This window comes from Tamandua tetradactyla, chromosome 23, assembly GCF_023851605.1.
Source record: "Tamandua tetradactyla isolate mTamTet1 chromosome 23, mTamTet1.pri, whole genome shotgun sequence".
Classification (NCBI taxonomy): Eukaryota; Metazoa; Chordata; class Mammalia; order Pilosa; family Myrmecophagidae; genus Tamandua; species Tamandua tetradactyla.
In genome coordinates this window covers 33,605,981-33,621,394 of record NC_135349.1, presented here as the reverse complement: position 1 = coordinate 33,621,394, position 15,414 = coordinate 33,605,981, and the positions used below count along the sequence as shown (strand labels likewise).

Genomic DNA, 15,414 nt, shown 5'->3' with positions numbered 1-15,414 from the left:
GTTAAAATAAATTTAGTATGAAATGCTAATGAAAGCGAGGAGTAAGGGGTATGGTATGTATAATCTTTTTTTTTTCTGTTTTCGTTTTATTTCTTTTTCTGTTGTTTATTTCTTTTTCTGAACTGATGCAAATGTTCTAAGAAATGATGAATATGAACTAAGTGATGATATTGTGAATTACTGATTATATATGTTAATGTTTTAGCTCGTTTGTTAAGTTTTTTTTAATTAATAAATTTTTAAAAATGAAAAAGAAAAAAAAAGCTGTTCCATTTCTGGTATATTGCATTCCGGCAGCTTAACAAACTAATATAGTACCCTTTTAGGCTGATTATCTGTAACTGCAATTTCTATTTACTCAACACTCCACAAAGTATACTGGCTAAACAGTATTTATTCAATGACATTCTACATTAACAATCACCACTTAAATCACTGCTAAGCTCCTTTAATATCTATTTGCATCACAGCTTTCCATCTTGAATTGTGAAGTCAACAACAGGCAAGGACCAGCCTTTTAGCTATGATTTACAATGACTAGCATGGTATCAACAATCAGAGAGCTTTGTATAAATGCTTGAGGAGAAACAGGATGGAGATGGAGATGAGGGTCCCAAGTAAGATTCCAGATAGACTGCCCAACCCACAGAAACTGAGGCCTGAGTAAGGCTTCAGATCTGCTTTCCCTCTGCTCTAGAGGGCCCATCTGAGGGTAGGTCTAAGGCACAGTGGTGAAGGACATGACTGGCCTGCCAAGTGTGGTCCTCTGGTCTAGAGGCACCCCCTTGCCTGGAAACAGTGCAACAAGGTGTTCCATTTAGAAGATTTTCCCAAACACATGGAAGTGGCATTCTCTAATGGAAATGGAGACAAGGTCTTTCTTGGAAAAGAGAGCACCAGGAGATACTCTCTGCCCCAAAACCAACCAGGTCCCTTTCACGGTCCCTGAGAACAGTAGGCTGGGAGCAACCAAGACTTCAAAGGCTGACAAGGCACAGAGTGGATGAATGAAAATACATGAAAAACACCTTTGGCTTATAAAACCTCAAACCTGAGGCAGGGACATCACTGTCCACCTAAATGCAGAAACAGATACGATTATATCAGAGATGCTCAGCAAAAATGCTGCCCACATTTCTCTCTCTTTCTCTCTCTCTCACACACACACACACACACACACACACACACACACACACACACACACACACACACACACACAGTATCTGCAAAATAAGTCCGAGGTTGACACCCAGAGCCTAATGACAGGACAGAACTGTTGGCACTCTGCATTAAATCACCATGATCAGTCCTGCCTAGACAACTAAAGTAACACTGGCCTAAGCTTGAAAGGCAGGGTCCATCTTGTGAAAAGTCAGGCTGCACCCAAGACAGCCAGGTCTGGAAAATCTTTTACTTCTCCTACTTCGCTGAAAGGCTGTCCACCCTGGTTGAATGTCAGCTTATACCGCAGTCGGATGGGTTCCTGGACAAAGACATAAGAGGCTAAATTAGTAGGCAGTGACAGAGACCAGCCCAGAGAAAAACCTTCATCCACCCAGCAGCTGCCAAGGAACAGCATATGCCAACTTCCATCCAAGCTTCATGCATTTGTCTGACATCGAATACCCTAATCTAGACCCTTGACTATAAACAGGCCAGCATACATCCTGGGTCCCCTCCCACATTTTTCAGTCCTGAAATGGCCTGCAAATCACAGACAGTCAAGGAAGACAGAGAGGCCTCACCCTTTCAGAGAACTCCATTGTATTAGGGAAAGTTCTTACTACTCTTACTACTCTACCTGTTCACAGATCTTTCAATAAGCCCCAAAGGAAAACTCTAGCAAGGGATAGTCTGCCACTCCCACTCCCCAATCAAACTGCAGACTTTGGAACTAGGACTCAATTTGCCTCTCTCCACCTTTAAGTTTACCTCCCTAGAGTTCAGGGGCCCCAACCTCCCTGCTAGCAAAGCTAAGAAAAGAGAACACACTTTGTGTGGATTATCAAGCAGTAACATCTGAGAGATCACAGCTGGAGGCACCAAAGGACTGAATGCAGGAAGCCTGGAGCTGGACGCCGGCTGCAGCTTCACTCTCATGGACTATCAGGGAGAAAAAACCCAATATATAACTCATTCTTAACCAGCTGAGGGAGATGAAGCAAGCAGAAGCTTGACTACCACACCACCCTCCCAACAGGAAATGGGTTTCTCACAAGACATGGTATCTCAAGGAAACTATGGGAACCCAAGCAGATGGCTCTTGGACCCAAAAGTCCTTTCCTTAAACGTACAGAATATATCTGAATATGGTTAGTGGCTGGCATCTGAGCAGTAGCAGAAAGAGTAAGAGCACATGAGTTGAATTCTAACAATGCTTCTTACTAGCTGTGTATGACCGAGCAAAACAGTCAACCCTCCTTACCCTTGAGTTCATAAATTATAAAACAGAGGTAATAACAGAATATATCCCATAAGAGGCCTAAAGAATATGTATCTATTTTTGTCTGCCTTGAATTTTTCCTTTCAGGACATGCCCCTCTCCCCAACTCTTGTGATTCCGATATGACTATTAATCAGTGGGGCCTGCTATACCATAGAAAAGGGCTGAACAAGCTGCTCAACAGAGTCCCAGCAAAGGACCTGGTTCTCAAAGCCAAAAGCCATTCCTGAAAAATTCAAAGGAGCTGGCCAGTAGCTGACTCACCTTTGGCACAGCCACTTGAAACATGATATCCCAAACAGGCTGGGGGGCTGTGCTCATCATGGACAGCAGCAGCACCTGCACCTCTGGGTGTCCAGGGGCTGTAGTTTCGGAGAAGTGGAGCAGAATTCTGAATCCATTCCGGTCATACACAATAATGGGAGGCAGACTGCCTGGTAGAGAGAGAGCCAGCCAGAAATTAGCACTACTAAAGACTCCCCTGGCAGTCACATTGGAACAGGATGTGCACATCATCATCATACCCTGCTGCTGCTCCATGCAGGATGGGGGTTAGACTTCACTCTTCTGCCCTGACACTGCCACCACCATAATCCAAGTCCTCGTTCCTTCTAGGTAGACCCCCACCAGCCTCCAAACTGGCCTCTCCCATTTCCAACCAGTCTATACAAATGACCAAATGGCCTTAGGAAGAGTTTTTGAGGGAGATATGACTAAAATAATGCACGAACACTGTAGAAACTACTGATAATCATAAAAAATGAAGTAAAACCATCTTTAATTCTACCCAGAAATAAGCAATTCTAAAATATTGGCTTATTTCCTTCTGGTCTCTTGTACAACTACACACACACACAAAAGCACATATATACAACTTATTTAATTTTACAAAATTACCAAGACAGAAATCTTCTCAACTAACAGATTTTATGAAATTCCATTAGAAATCTTAAGGGATTATTTTAATTTACTTAAGTAATTCTAAAGTTAATTTGGAAGGAAAAAATGCACGAGACTAAACAAGATCTTTAAAAAAAAAATAAGAGGACAAGGGTAATTTGTATTAGGCAGATACTCAGATATGTATAAAATTACAAAGCAACCAATTTGGGATAAGACAGAGCATGCAGAAACAGACTCAATGTCATGGTCAGGGTCATGTGTCAACTTGGCCAGGTAGTGATGCCTGGTTATCCGATTGGGCAAGTGCTGGCCTGTCTGTTGCTATAAGGATGTTTCAAGAACTTACCCATGATGATCACATTGGCTGCATCCACAGATGACTGCATTTATAATCAGCTAAGGGAAGTGCTTTCTGCAATGAGTGATGCCTAATCTAATCATTGGAAGGCTTTTAAGGAGGATTCAGAAGAGACAGTCATGCTTTCTACTTCAGCCAGCCAGCCTCTCCTGAAAGTTCATTGAGGACCTTAATCAGAGCTGCCAGTTTGGGGTCTGCCCTACAGATCTCGGACCCTTACATGCCCACGGTTACCCAGCCAGCCTCTCCTGAGAGTTCACTGAGGACCTTTATTCAACGTGCCAGCTTGAGGCCTGCCCTACAGACCTTCGATGCTACATCCCCACGGTTACATGAGACACTTTTATAAATTTTATATTTACAGATATCTCCTACTGATCTGTTTCTCTAGAGAACCCTAGCTAACATATGAGAATTTCACATAAGGACATATATTTCAATATCACTGGCTGATTCAATAAATGTAACCATCTGGAAAAAAACTTAAATGAGTATCCTTTCTCTCATTTCAAGCATCACTTACAACCAAAATACAAATTTAAAATATATTAGCTATCGATTTTTCCGGGAAGATGGCCAACCACAGTAGCTCGAGATTAGCCCTGCTCCACAGAAAAGTTACAGAACGGACAGGAGGGCAACTGAGGTGGCAATTCGGGAGTGCAGCTGAGCTGGGAGAGCGTTCTGCACCACATGAGGCAGCACTTGTTGCAGAGGCCAAGGAACTGAGAGGAAGAAAGCTGGAGCCTGGCTAGGTATCTACTCAAAGGACTTAAGGGCAAAGACACAAACGGACATTTGCACACCAATGTTTATAGCAGCGTTATTTACAATTGCAAAGAGATGGAAACAGCCAAAATGTCATCAACAGACGAGTGGCTAAACAAACTGTGGTATATACATACGATGAAATATTATGCAGCTTTAAGACAGAATAAACTTATAAAGTATGTAACAACACGGATGGACGTTGAGAACATTATGCTAAGTGAGACTAGCCAAAAACAAAAGGACAAATACTGTATGGTCTCACTGATATGAACTGACATTAGTGAATAAACTTGGAATATTTCGTTGGTAACAGAGACCATCAGGAGACAGAAATAGGGTAAGATAATGGGTAATTGGAGCTGAAGGGATACAGACTGAATGCAAAAACTCAAAAATGGATAGCACAGTACTACCTAACTATAATACAATTATGTTAAAACACTGAATGAAGCTGCATGTGAGAATGACAGAGGGAGGAGGGCTGGGGGCATAAATGAAATCAGAAAGAAAGATAGATGTTAAAGATTGAGATGGTATATCTAGAAATGCCTAGAGTGTATAATAATAGTGACTAAATGTACAAATTTTAAAAATGTTTTTGCATGAGGAAGAACAAAGCAATGTTATTACTGCAGGGTGCTGAAAATAGATGATAATTAATATTTTAATGTGTCACCTTCTGTGTGAGACAAAAGCAAAAAATGCTTATTTGGTACAAAATTTATATTTTGACTAGTGCATTTCCTAATATAACTTACGTAGCTAGACTGATTGAACACCATAAGTACTTGGAATCTCAGGTAGGACAATAGATTTTGTCGGTTTGTCCAGAGTGATGCCCCAATGAATCCCAGAGTGATTTGATCAGTGTGTGGAAAAGTACTTACAAAGCCCCCTTCGAGGAATGGTGAGAACGGGGAGAAATTCAACTTCCTCAAGTTGAATTCTTGATATTCTCACAAGCAGTGTGGACAACCAAAGCTACAGGCTGAGCCCCCAGTCTTGGGGTTTGTTCATATGAAACTTAACCCCCACAAAGGATAGGTCAAATCTACTTAAAATTTAGGCCTAAGAATCACCCCCAAGGGAGCCTCTTTGGTTGCTCAGAGGTGGCCTCTCTCTCCAGCCAACACAACAAACAATGTCACCACCCTCCCCCTGTCTACACGGGACATGACTTTCAGGGGTGTGGACCTTCCTGGCAACGTGGAACAGAAATCCTAGAATGAACTGAGACTCAGCATCAAGCGGTTGAGAAAAACCTTAGAATGAGCTTAAAATCAGTTATCAGGGGATTGAGAAAGCCTTCTAAACCAAAAGGGGGAAGAGGGAAATGAGACAAAGTGTCAATGGCTGAGAAATTTCCAACAGAGTTGAGAGGTTATCCTGGAGGTTATTCTTATGCATTAAGTAGATATCACCTTGTTATTCAAGATGTAATAGATAGGCTGGAGGGAACTGCCTGAAAATGTAGAGCTGTGTTCCAGTAGCCATGTTTCTTGAGGATGACTGAATAATGATACAGCTTTCACAATGTGACTGTGTGATTGTGAAAACCTTGTGTCTGATGCTCCTTTTATCTACCTTGTCAACAAATGAGTAGAACATATGGAACAAAAATAAATAATAGGGGGAACAAATGTTAAAATAAATTTAATTTGAAATGCTAGTGATCAATGAAAGCGAGGAGTAAGGGATATAGTAGGTATAATCTTTTTTTTTCTGTTTTCATTTTATTTCTTTTTCTATTGTCGTTTTCTTTTTCTGAATTGATGCAAATGTTCTAAGAAATAATGAATATGCAACTAAGTGATGATATTGTGAATTACTGATTATACATGTTAATGTTTTATTTTGTTTAAATTTTTTTTAATTAATAAATAAATTTTTTTAAAAAGATGTAATGGAGAGGCTGGAGGGAACTAACTGCCTGAAAATGTAGAGCTGTGTTCTAGTGGCCATGTTTCTTGAGGATGATTGTATAATGATATAGCTTTCACAATGTGACTGTGTGATTGTGAAGACCTTGTGTGTGATGCTCCTTTTATCTACCTTGTCAACAGACAAGTAGAACATATGGAATAAAAATAAATAATAGGGGGAACAAATGTTAAAATAAATTTAGTTTGAAATGCTGGTGATCAATGAAAAGGAGGGGTAAGGAGTATGGTATGTGTAAATTTTTTTCTGTTTTCATTTGATTTCTTTTTCTAAGTAGATGCAAATTTTCCAAGAAATGATCATGATGATGAATGTGCAACTATGTGATGATATTGTGAATTACTCATCATATATGAAAAATGGAATGATTAAAATAAGAATGTTTGCATTTTTTGGTGTTTTTCGGTATTTTAAAAAAAATTTTAAAATTAAAAAACTTATTTAAAAATTTTTTTAAAAAGGAGGTTTATTATTTTTTTGTATTAATAAAACCAATCAACATACAATATGAAAATTTTTTTCATCACATAGTTGTATATTCATCATCATGATCATTTCTTAGACCATTTGCATCAATTCAGAAAAAGAAATAAAAAGAAAACAGAAAAAAATTCATACATACCATACCCCTTACATCGATTACTACCATTTCAATCTACTAAATTTACTTTAACATTTATTCCCCCTATTATTTATTTGTTTTTAATCCATATGTTTTACTCATCTGTCCATAGGTAAATAAAAGCAGCAGCAGACACAAGGTTTTCCAATCACACAGTCACACTGCAAAAGGTATAACATACAATCACCTTCAAGAAACATGGCTACTGGAACACGGCTCTACATTTTCAGGCAGTTCCCTCCAGCCTCTCTGTTATGCCTTAACTATTTAATGTGTAAGAATAACCTCCAGGATAACCTCTCAACTCTGGAATCTCTCAGCCATTGACACTTTTTTTTGTCTCATTTCTCTCTTCCCCCTTTTGGTCGAGAAGGTTTTCTCAATCCTTTGGTGCTGAGTCCCAGGTCATTCTAGGATTTCTGTCCCATGTTGCCAGGAAAGTCCACACCCCTGAGAGACATGTCCCACAGAGAGAGGGGGAGGGCAGTGAGTTTGCTTGTCGTGTTGGCTGAGAGAGAGGCCACATCTGAGCAACAAAAAAGGTTCTCTTGGGGGTGACTCTTAGGTCTAATTTTAAGTAGGCTTGACCTATCCTTTGCAGAGTTAAGTTTTATATGAACACACAACAGGACTGGGGGCTCAGCCTATTGCTTTGGTTGTCCCCACTAGTTGTGAAAATATCAAGAATTCTCCACTTGGGGAAGGTGAATTCTCCACCTTTCTCACCATTCCAGCAAGGGGACTTTGCAAATACTTTTTTATTCACTGCTCAAATCCCTCTAGAATTTATCAAGGCATCACTCTGTACAAACCTACAGAATCTCTTGCCCTACTCAAGCTTCCATGTACTTATGATGTTCAATTAAGCTGTCCACATAAGTTATAGTAGGAAATGCACTAGTCAAAATATAAATTTTGGACCAAATAAACATTTTTTGCTTTAGTCCCACACATAAGTTAAAATTTTTAAATATTAATTACCATCTATTTTCAACATCCTGCATTATTGGCATTCCTTTGTTCTTCCTCATGCAAAGCATTTTTAAATTTGTACATTTAGTCACTATCATTATACACTCTAGGCATTCCTAGATTATACCATCTCAGTCTTTATTGTATAAAAGAGGAGGTTTAGATTTCCTATTTGGCAAAGGTGTGTTTAATGGTTTTCTGTCTCTTGGGAAAAATGAAATTATCTAAAATTGAGAATGCTGATGGACTGTGGACTTTGGGCTCTCTACATGATGCCTGCTGAAAGCAGGTGGCTGAAGGGTGCACTGATGGAGATGTAGTTTGGCAAACAATGGTGCATACTTAATGAAAGTTGTGCTGCTACAAAAAGGAACAACGTTGTGAGGCATCTGAATGAACATGTGGGATATCTGGTGAGATAAAATAAGCCAGAAACAAAAAAAAAACAATGGTATGGCCATCTTTAGAAAATGCTTATAAGAAAACAGGGGCCTAGATTATAATAAGCTTTTAGAGCTGACACATTAAGTCCAGAGTAGTGATTATTATTTCTGGATTTTTGAGAGGTTGTTTTATTATATAATCTGATATTTAGAGATGAGAACGAAGCAGAACAGGTTGGGGTTAAAGTAATTTAGAAATCAGAGGTGAGGAAGACAGTGTCAATATTTTAGAACCACACATACTCTTTGAGACCAATGGAAGAAAGGTTTATTTGATTTGGAACTGAAATTTTCTACAGTGCATAATCTAATTTAACCTATCTGTATACTCATTTGATCAATTGAAACACAGGAAGCACAGAATAAGAAAGAAGTCCTTTAATTCTGTTTAGACTATTGCAATGCGTGGAAACATCCTAGAGTATAATAAGCAGATAATCAAAAAAGTATTGACAAATTCCCCTGAGGGAGGGGAGAAAGAATATAGAATTATTAAAACCTTACCATCAGGGAATCCCCTGATACTGTTTCAAACTTTGGGAATACCCAAATCAATAGGCCATGCCCTCGATCATGAAGCCTACTCTTGTGAGGCTTATGTAGGTAGCATAGAAGCTTAGACTACCTACAGGCTTGCCTAAGAGTTACTTCTGGAGAACCTCTGTTGTTGCTCAGATGTGGTCTCAGTCTCTCTAAGCCCAACTCTGCAAGTGAAATCTTTGTCCTCCCCCCTACATGGGACATGACATCTAGGGGTGAAAGTCTCCTTGGCAGCGTGGGAAATGACTTCCAGGGATGAGTCCAGCCCTGACACCGCAGGATCAACAATTCCATTCTGACCAAAAGGGGGGAAAAGAAGTATAACTAATAAAGTATCAGTGGCGGAGAGAGTTCAAATAGAGTCGAAAGGCCACTCTGAAGGTTGCTCTTATACAAGCTTCAGGTAGACATTGCTACCTATCATAATCTACCAAACCCCAACCAGGACCATTTCAGCCAATCCTAAAGAACACCTAGGCCAATATATAAGATTCTACAAGGGTTCCAGGCACCAGAGTAACTTGCCAGAAACCTACAACCTCCAGATGGGTCTCTGGTCCAGATAAGCCCTGAAACCTAGCCCAGCCTCTCCAGAACATCAGATAGTTCCATCTCCCTACCCCATATTAGTGACAGACCCTTCCAATAACAAAAATTTAGGACTGCGACAGCCCAAACCACCCCAAAGAGAGGTATGGAAAGACTAAAGGTGATGGTAGAATGACACATAGAAGATAGGACTTAACAAATGAATATGAATACTGAATCATTAAATTGATTAACTCTTTCAGTCTCCAGTATTTTTGAGCAGCTAGAAGTAAAAACCTAAAATTGTGAAACTGCAACCCATTTCAAAGTCTGAAATATGTTCTACAACTAATTGCGGTGCTGTGTTTTGAAATTTAAAGTTTTTTTGTATATATGTTATTGTTCACAAAAAAAAAAAGGAAAAAAAGTTGATTGTGATGATAAAAAAATATTTAAGCCCTATAGCCTCCTATATTCTGGAGCAGCTAGAAGGAAAAATATGAGAGGATCGTATGGTAGCCCATAACAAACTCTGAGATCTGTCCTGTACCCACTTGTTGAAGAGTGATTTGAAAACTATTGCTTTTTTATTTCTTTGCTTTGTATATAAGCTATCCTATACAATTTAAAAAGTTAAAATATATATTAGCTATCAAACTGTCAAAAATGCAAAATATTGAAAATTTCCAGTGCTAATGAGGGTATGGGTAAAAAGGCAACCTTTCTGGAAGTCAACTTGGTAATAGGTAAAAATTTTAATTGTCTACACCCAACATTTCCACCTTTAAGAAAAGATTCTAATGAAATAATTAGGCAAGTATAAAAGAAAAGATGGGTGCTCAAAGATGTTCACGATATCACTGGATTTATTGTTGTTTATTGTGGTAATCCATGTAAGATTTCCCATTTCAACCACTTTCAGGCATACATTTCAGAGGCATCAATTATATTCACAATGCTGTGCTATCATCACCACTACCTGTAACCAAAACTCATCTAACACAACTCTGCACCCATTAAGCACCGACTCCCCATTCCCCCTGCCCCAAGAGAACCTGTAAACCACTCTATTTCTATGAAATTGCTTATTCTAATTATTTCATATCAGTGAGATCGTACAATATTCAACATTTTGTATCTGGCTTATTTTACTCAACATATGATATCTTCAAGGTTTATCCATGTCATAAAATATATCAGAACTTTATTCCCTTTTATAGCTGAATAATATTCCACTGTATGTGTAAACCATATTGTTAACCACTCATCTCTTGATGAGTAACACTGCTTTGAATGAGTGTATACAAATAATGCCCAAGTCCTTGCTTTTGATTCTTTTGGGTATCGAAAAGATAGAAATGAAATTACTGGGTCATATCATAGTTCTATATTTGACTTTCTGAGGAACCACCAAACTGTTTTGTAGCTGTACTGTTTTACATTCCCCCAACATGTTTTAGGGTTCCTACTTCTCTACATTCTTACCAATACTTGTTATTTTCTGTTTTTAATAATAGCCACTCTATGGGTATGAAGTGGTCTCTTATTATGGTTTTAATTTTACAGCAAACAACTAGAAACAAATCCTTCAAAAGGGCTTGAATAAATTAAGGACAGCACCTCTACTTACAGCTATGATTCATGGATAGATTAGAAATTAAGTTTGAGGACCCTGCCCAGATCCAGATGGTAGAATAAGATGCTCCAGGGTTTCATCTCCCAGTAGAAGCTTTGAACAACCAGTAAGAAGTGGCAGAAATATCTTTATCAAAACTCCAGAAAACAATTAAAGGAGAGTAGTAATAGGGTGAGGAGTGCATCAAGAAGGCCATTTAAAAGCAGCAGCATCTCCTGGCCCCCTGGCTGGCCCACAGTGCAGCTCCCTGGGTCCCGTTCAGAGGAAGCAGACTAACTGTCATGCACATCCTAGCAGCATGTATGTCTAGTACAATTGGTCTGGTGGTGGCCTGAGAACTTGGCCTACATATAAAAGGCAGCTCACAGAGCTCTCCTACAGCAGGCTGTAAGAGACCAATAAAGTGGCTGCCTGAGGCAAGGGATTGTTGGCTGTAAGAATACAGTGCAGTGCCTTGGACCATGTGGAAACTGTTTTTTAGGGAGAAAGGAATATTTGGAATCAGGTAAAACAAGAGAAATCTTAGAGCCACAAGCACATACCCAAAGACAAATGCACAGAAAGGGTCAGGGAGGCCCCTCTGCTTTGGGGTGGAGTTATTCCCTAATCTCAATGTAGGGATAAGCTCTAAAGGGGAGCACCTGTATAGTTCAAAGAGTGAGAAAGGCATTTTCTTTTTTTCAGTCTTGTCGTTGTTGTTGTCAGCTCCTGGCATTAGAGGAATGCTCTTACATAACACTAGGTGGATACAGCTTAAGGAACACATGCCTCAGAGTTTAACTTCCAATGATAATATTAAAATATCACAATGTCCAAGTTTCAACAAAAGATTACAAAACAAAGAAATAGAAAGCAATGGCCCAGGAAAAGGAGAACATTAAAGCTTTAGAAACCATGAATAAAGAGGAAAAGACCTGGGACATTCCAGACAAAAATTTAAAAAAAGATCCTGGGTGGGCCACAGTGGCTCAGTAGGCAGAGTTCTCACCTGCCATGCCGGAGACCCGGGTTCAATTCCCAGTACCTGCCTATGCAAAAAAAGATCCTAAATATGCTCAAAGAAATAAAGGATAATGTGGACAGAGAACTAAAGGAAATCAGGGAAATGAGAGATGAATACAAAGAGAATTATCTATAAAAACAGAACTTTTAAAAGGAACCAAACAAAGCTGAAGACCAAGTAACAGAAATTAAAAATTCCCTGGAGGGATTCAACAGGAGACAGGAGCTGGCAAAACAAAGAATTAGTGAGCCTGAAGATAACTGAACTCATCTAGTCTGAACAGCAGAAAAAATGAAGAAAAGTAAACAGCCTGAGGAACCTGTGGGACCCATCAAGAGTACCAATATATGCACCGTGGTAATTCCAGAGAGGAGAAAAAGGGACAAAGAGAATATAAATAATGGCTGACAAGTTTCCAAATTTAACTAAAGACATGAATATAACAAATTCAAGATGCTAAAAGAACTTCAAACAGGATAAACCCAAATGGACCCATGCCACACCAACTCATCAAATGTCAAAGAGAGAATTTGGGAAGCCACAAACAAGATGAAATGTGTCACACACAAGAGTGCCTCAATAATATTAAGTGCTGATTTCTCATTGTAAATCATGGAAGCTAGAAGGCAGTGGGATGATATATTTAATTTAATGACAGCAAAAAATTACCAACCAAGAATTCTATATCCAGAAAAACTACCTCTCAAAGAAATGAGGGAGATATCAGACATTCTGAGATAAACAAAAGCCGAAGGAATTTACCATTACTAGATCAGCCCTACAAAAAAATGCTAAAGGGAGTTCTGCAAGTTGAAAAGAAAGGATACTAGACAATTGACAAAAGCCATATGAAAAAATAAAGGCTGTTGGTAAAGATAATGACATGAGTAACATAAATATGGATACTATTATATTTTTGGTTTACAACCCCACTTTCTACATCCTACAGGATCTAAAAGGCAAATGCATAAATGCATAAAACAAAATGTAATGATAAATCAATGGTTTTAGATTCAATGTATTTAATTTGTGACAACTACATAAAGGTGAGTTGATAGAGAGGCCTAGGAACCTAGTTTATGTATGCTAATGAAGTTAAGTTGGTATCAAACCAAGTAAGATTGTTACAGATTCAAGATATTACATTTAAGCCCCATGGTAACAACAAAGAAAATATCAGAATACCCAAATTCACAGAGACAGAAAATAAAGTATAGCTTACCAGGGGTGAGGGTGGTGGTGGGGTAATGGGAAGTTAATGTAAAATGAATATAAGGTTTCTGATTGGGATACAGGGAAAGTCCTAGTAACGGATGGTGTCAGGGTACTGCAATATTGTGAGTGTGATTAATCCTAATGAATGGTATGCCTGGAGGGGTTAGATTTGGAATTATTTATGTGATATATGTTTCTATAGTTTAAAAAAAAAGAAAAACTAAAGAGATAATGACAAATGCAATACACAATAGGGGATTGGATCTGAGAATGGAGGACAAAACGTTCAAAAAACACTGGAAATAAGAAAAAACTGGAATAGAGAATGTATACTTTATAATATCAGTGTTAGATTTCTTACACTTAAGGGGATCACATACATGACTGAATAGCCTTGCTCACAGGAGATGTAAATGGAAGTGTATGTTCAAGAAGTATGATGCCTGCAAACCGCTCGCAAGCGTGCAACCTGCTCTCAAATGTTCAGAAAACAGATAAGATGTCAGATCAAGAGAATAATACAATAAAGGTGACAAAATGTAAAACTATTGTATCTAGGTTTTGGAGAGTGTGGGTACAAAGGAGTTCTCTGTAAGGGCTTGTATCACTTTTGCAACTGGCTTGTAATTATTTTGAAATTATTTCAAAACAAACAGTTAAAAAAAAAAAACAAGTTTTAGAAGAACAACAGAGGACAAAAGTGCTTCTGGGCTTATAATGTACTAGTGAATAAAAATGGAGAATATAAAACAGTCTATACATACTTTGGTACCAATTCTACCAAAATATGTATATGTATATACGTACATGGATAAGACAAGGAAAAAATTACATTAAGACATTAACAGAAGAGGACCATCACTGGCCAGTGATGATGGATGATTTTAGTCTATCTCTTCTAAAATTTCTACTTTGAACATACATTACTTTTTAAATCAAAAATTAAAGCTAATTTGCAGAGGGTTCCTATTGGCTTCAGGGCCTGCTGCAACCTCCCCATGTGGAGGGCAGGGGCCTCTGTGCTCTGTGGGGACAGCCTGGGCCTGGAGTCAAAGCCTGTGGCTCTGCTCCATTGCTTTGCAGTGCCCTGACCCTGAGTAGGTGGTCAAATAACTTAGTAGGGCCTTCCATGTGTTCCCCTGAAGTATAGATAATATCCACTTTCAAGCTTTAATGAAGATCCCTAGAGACAGAGGATCATTAGTTAAAGTCTTCCTTTCCTTCAAGTTCCACCTCTTCCCAGTCATATCAGACCATCTGGAACATTCCCGTCTCTGAATTACAAATGAATGAACAGCATGTCCCTAAGTAGACTCAAGACCCCTCATTAAATTCTGCCAGGCAACATCATTCCAGTGCCAACCCCAAGACTTCAAGGAAAATATTAGCTAAGAGGTCCTGAAGCTATATATTTACCACCCTGGAGAAATTTCTACCATTCGTCTCCTCAATTTTAAGGGCCATGTGAGTAGATAAGGTTGGGCTTCTAATACAAAGAAAAGCAGGGGTGAAGCTGTACTTACTGGGCTTAACAGACTCCAAAGGGACAAACACTTGAGCCAGAGGTGTGTTCTGGGAAGATGGGGAAGAAGCCAATGGGCCAGCCTCCCAGGACCAACCTGGAGAGGACTTCGTACCTGGCAGCACTTCCTTGGGGATGCTTTTCTGGGGAACATGATTCCTGCAAAGAAATAAGAGATATAAAAGACAAGCTAAAATTCTACAGAATTTCAGGAATCTGTAATTAGGCTTTCTTCTGAACAAGATAAGGAAGAAGGTATACATAGTTAGAGGTGTATACCTTTTAGGTAAGTAACCTAACCTATGTCCCAGTTTCCTCATCTGTAAAACAGGGAAAACCAAAGAATCTACTTCATAGGGCTGTTGTAAGAATTGAAGAAGAGAGTATAATACTGATTTTGAAGATGGAGGGAGGGAGTCACAAGCTTAGGAATGTGGAAAGCCTCTAGAGCTGGAAAAGGCAAGGAAATGGATTCTTCCCTAGAGCATCCAGAAAGAACACAGCCCTACTGACACCA

At 38.9% G+C, this 15,414-nt stretch overlaps 1 protein-coding gene across 1 annotated transcript in view; it reads right to left on the bottom strand.

The window, feature by feature from the left end:
- Positions 1 to 374: 374 nt before the first annotated feature.
- Positions 375 to 15,414, bottom strand: part of GGA2 (golgi associated, gamma adaptin ear containing, ARF binding protein 2) — a 39,539-nt gene continuing 24,499 nt past the window's right edge. The window contains exons 14-17 of the mRNA XM_077141552.1: positions 14,899 to 15,056; positions 2,708 to 2,877; positions 1,993 to 2,103; positions 375 to 1,483 (exon numbers count right to left, since the gene is read on the bottom strand). Of these exons, the coding sequence (XP_076997667.1) occupies positions 1,373 to 1,483; positions 1,993 to 2,103; positions 2,708 to 2,877; positions 14,899 to 15,056 (550 nt within the window). The 3' untranslated portion in view covers positions 375 to 1,372. The remainder of the gene's footprint in view (positions 1,484 to 1,992; positions 2,104 to 2,707; positions 2,878 to 14,898; positions 15,057 to 15,414) is intronic.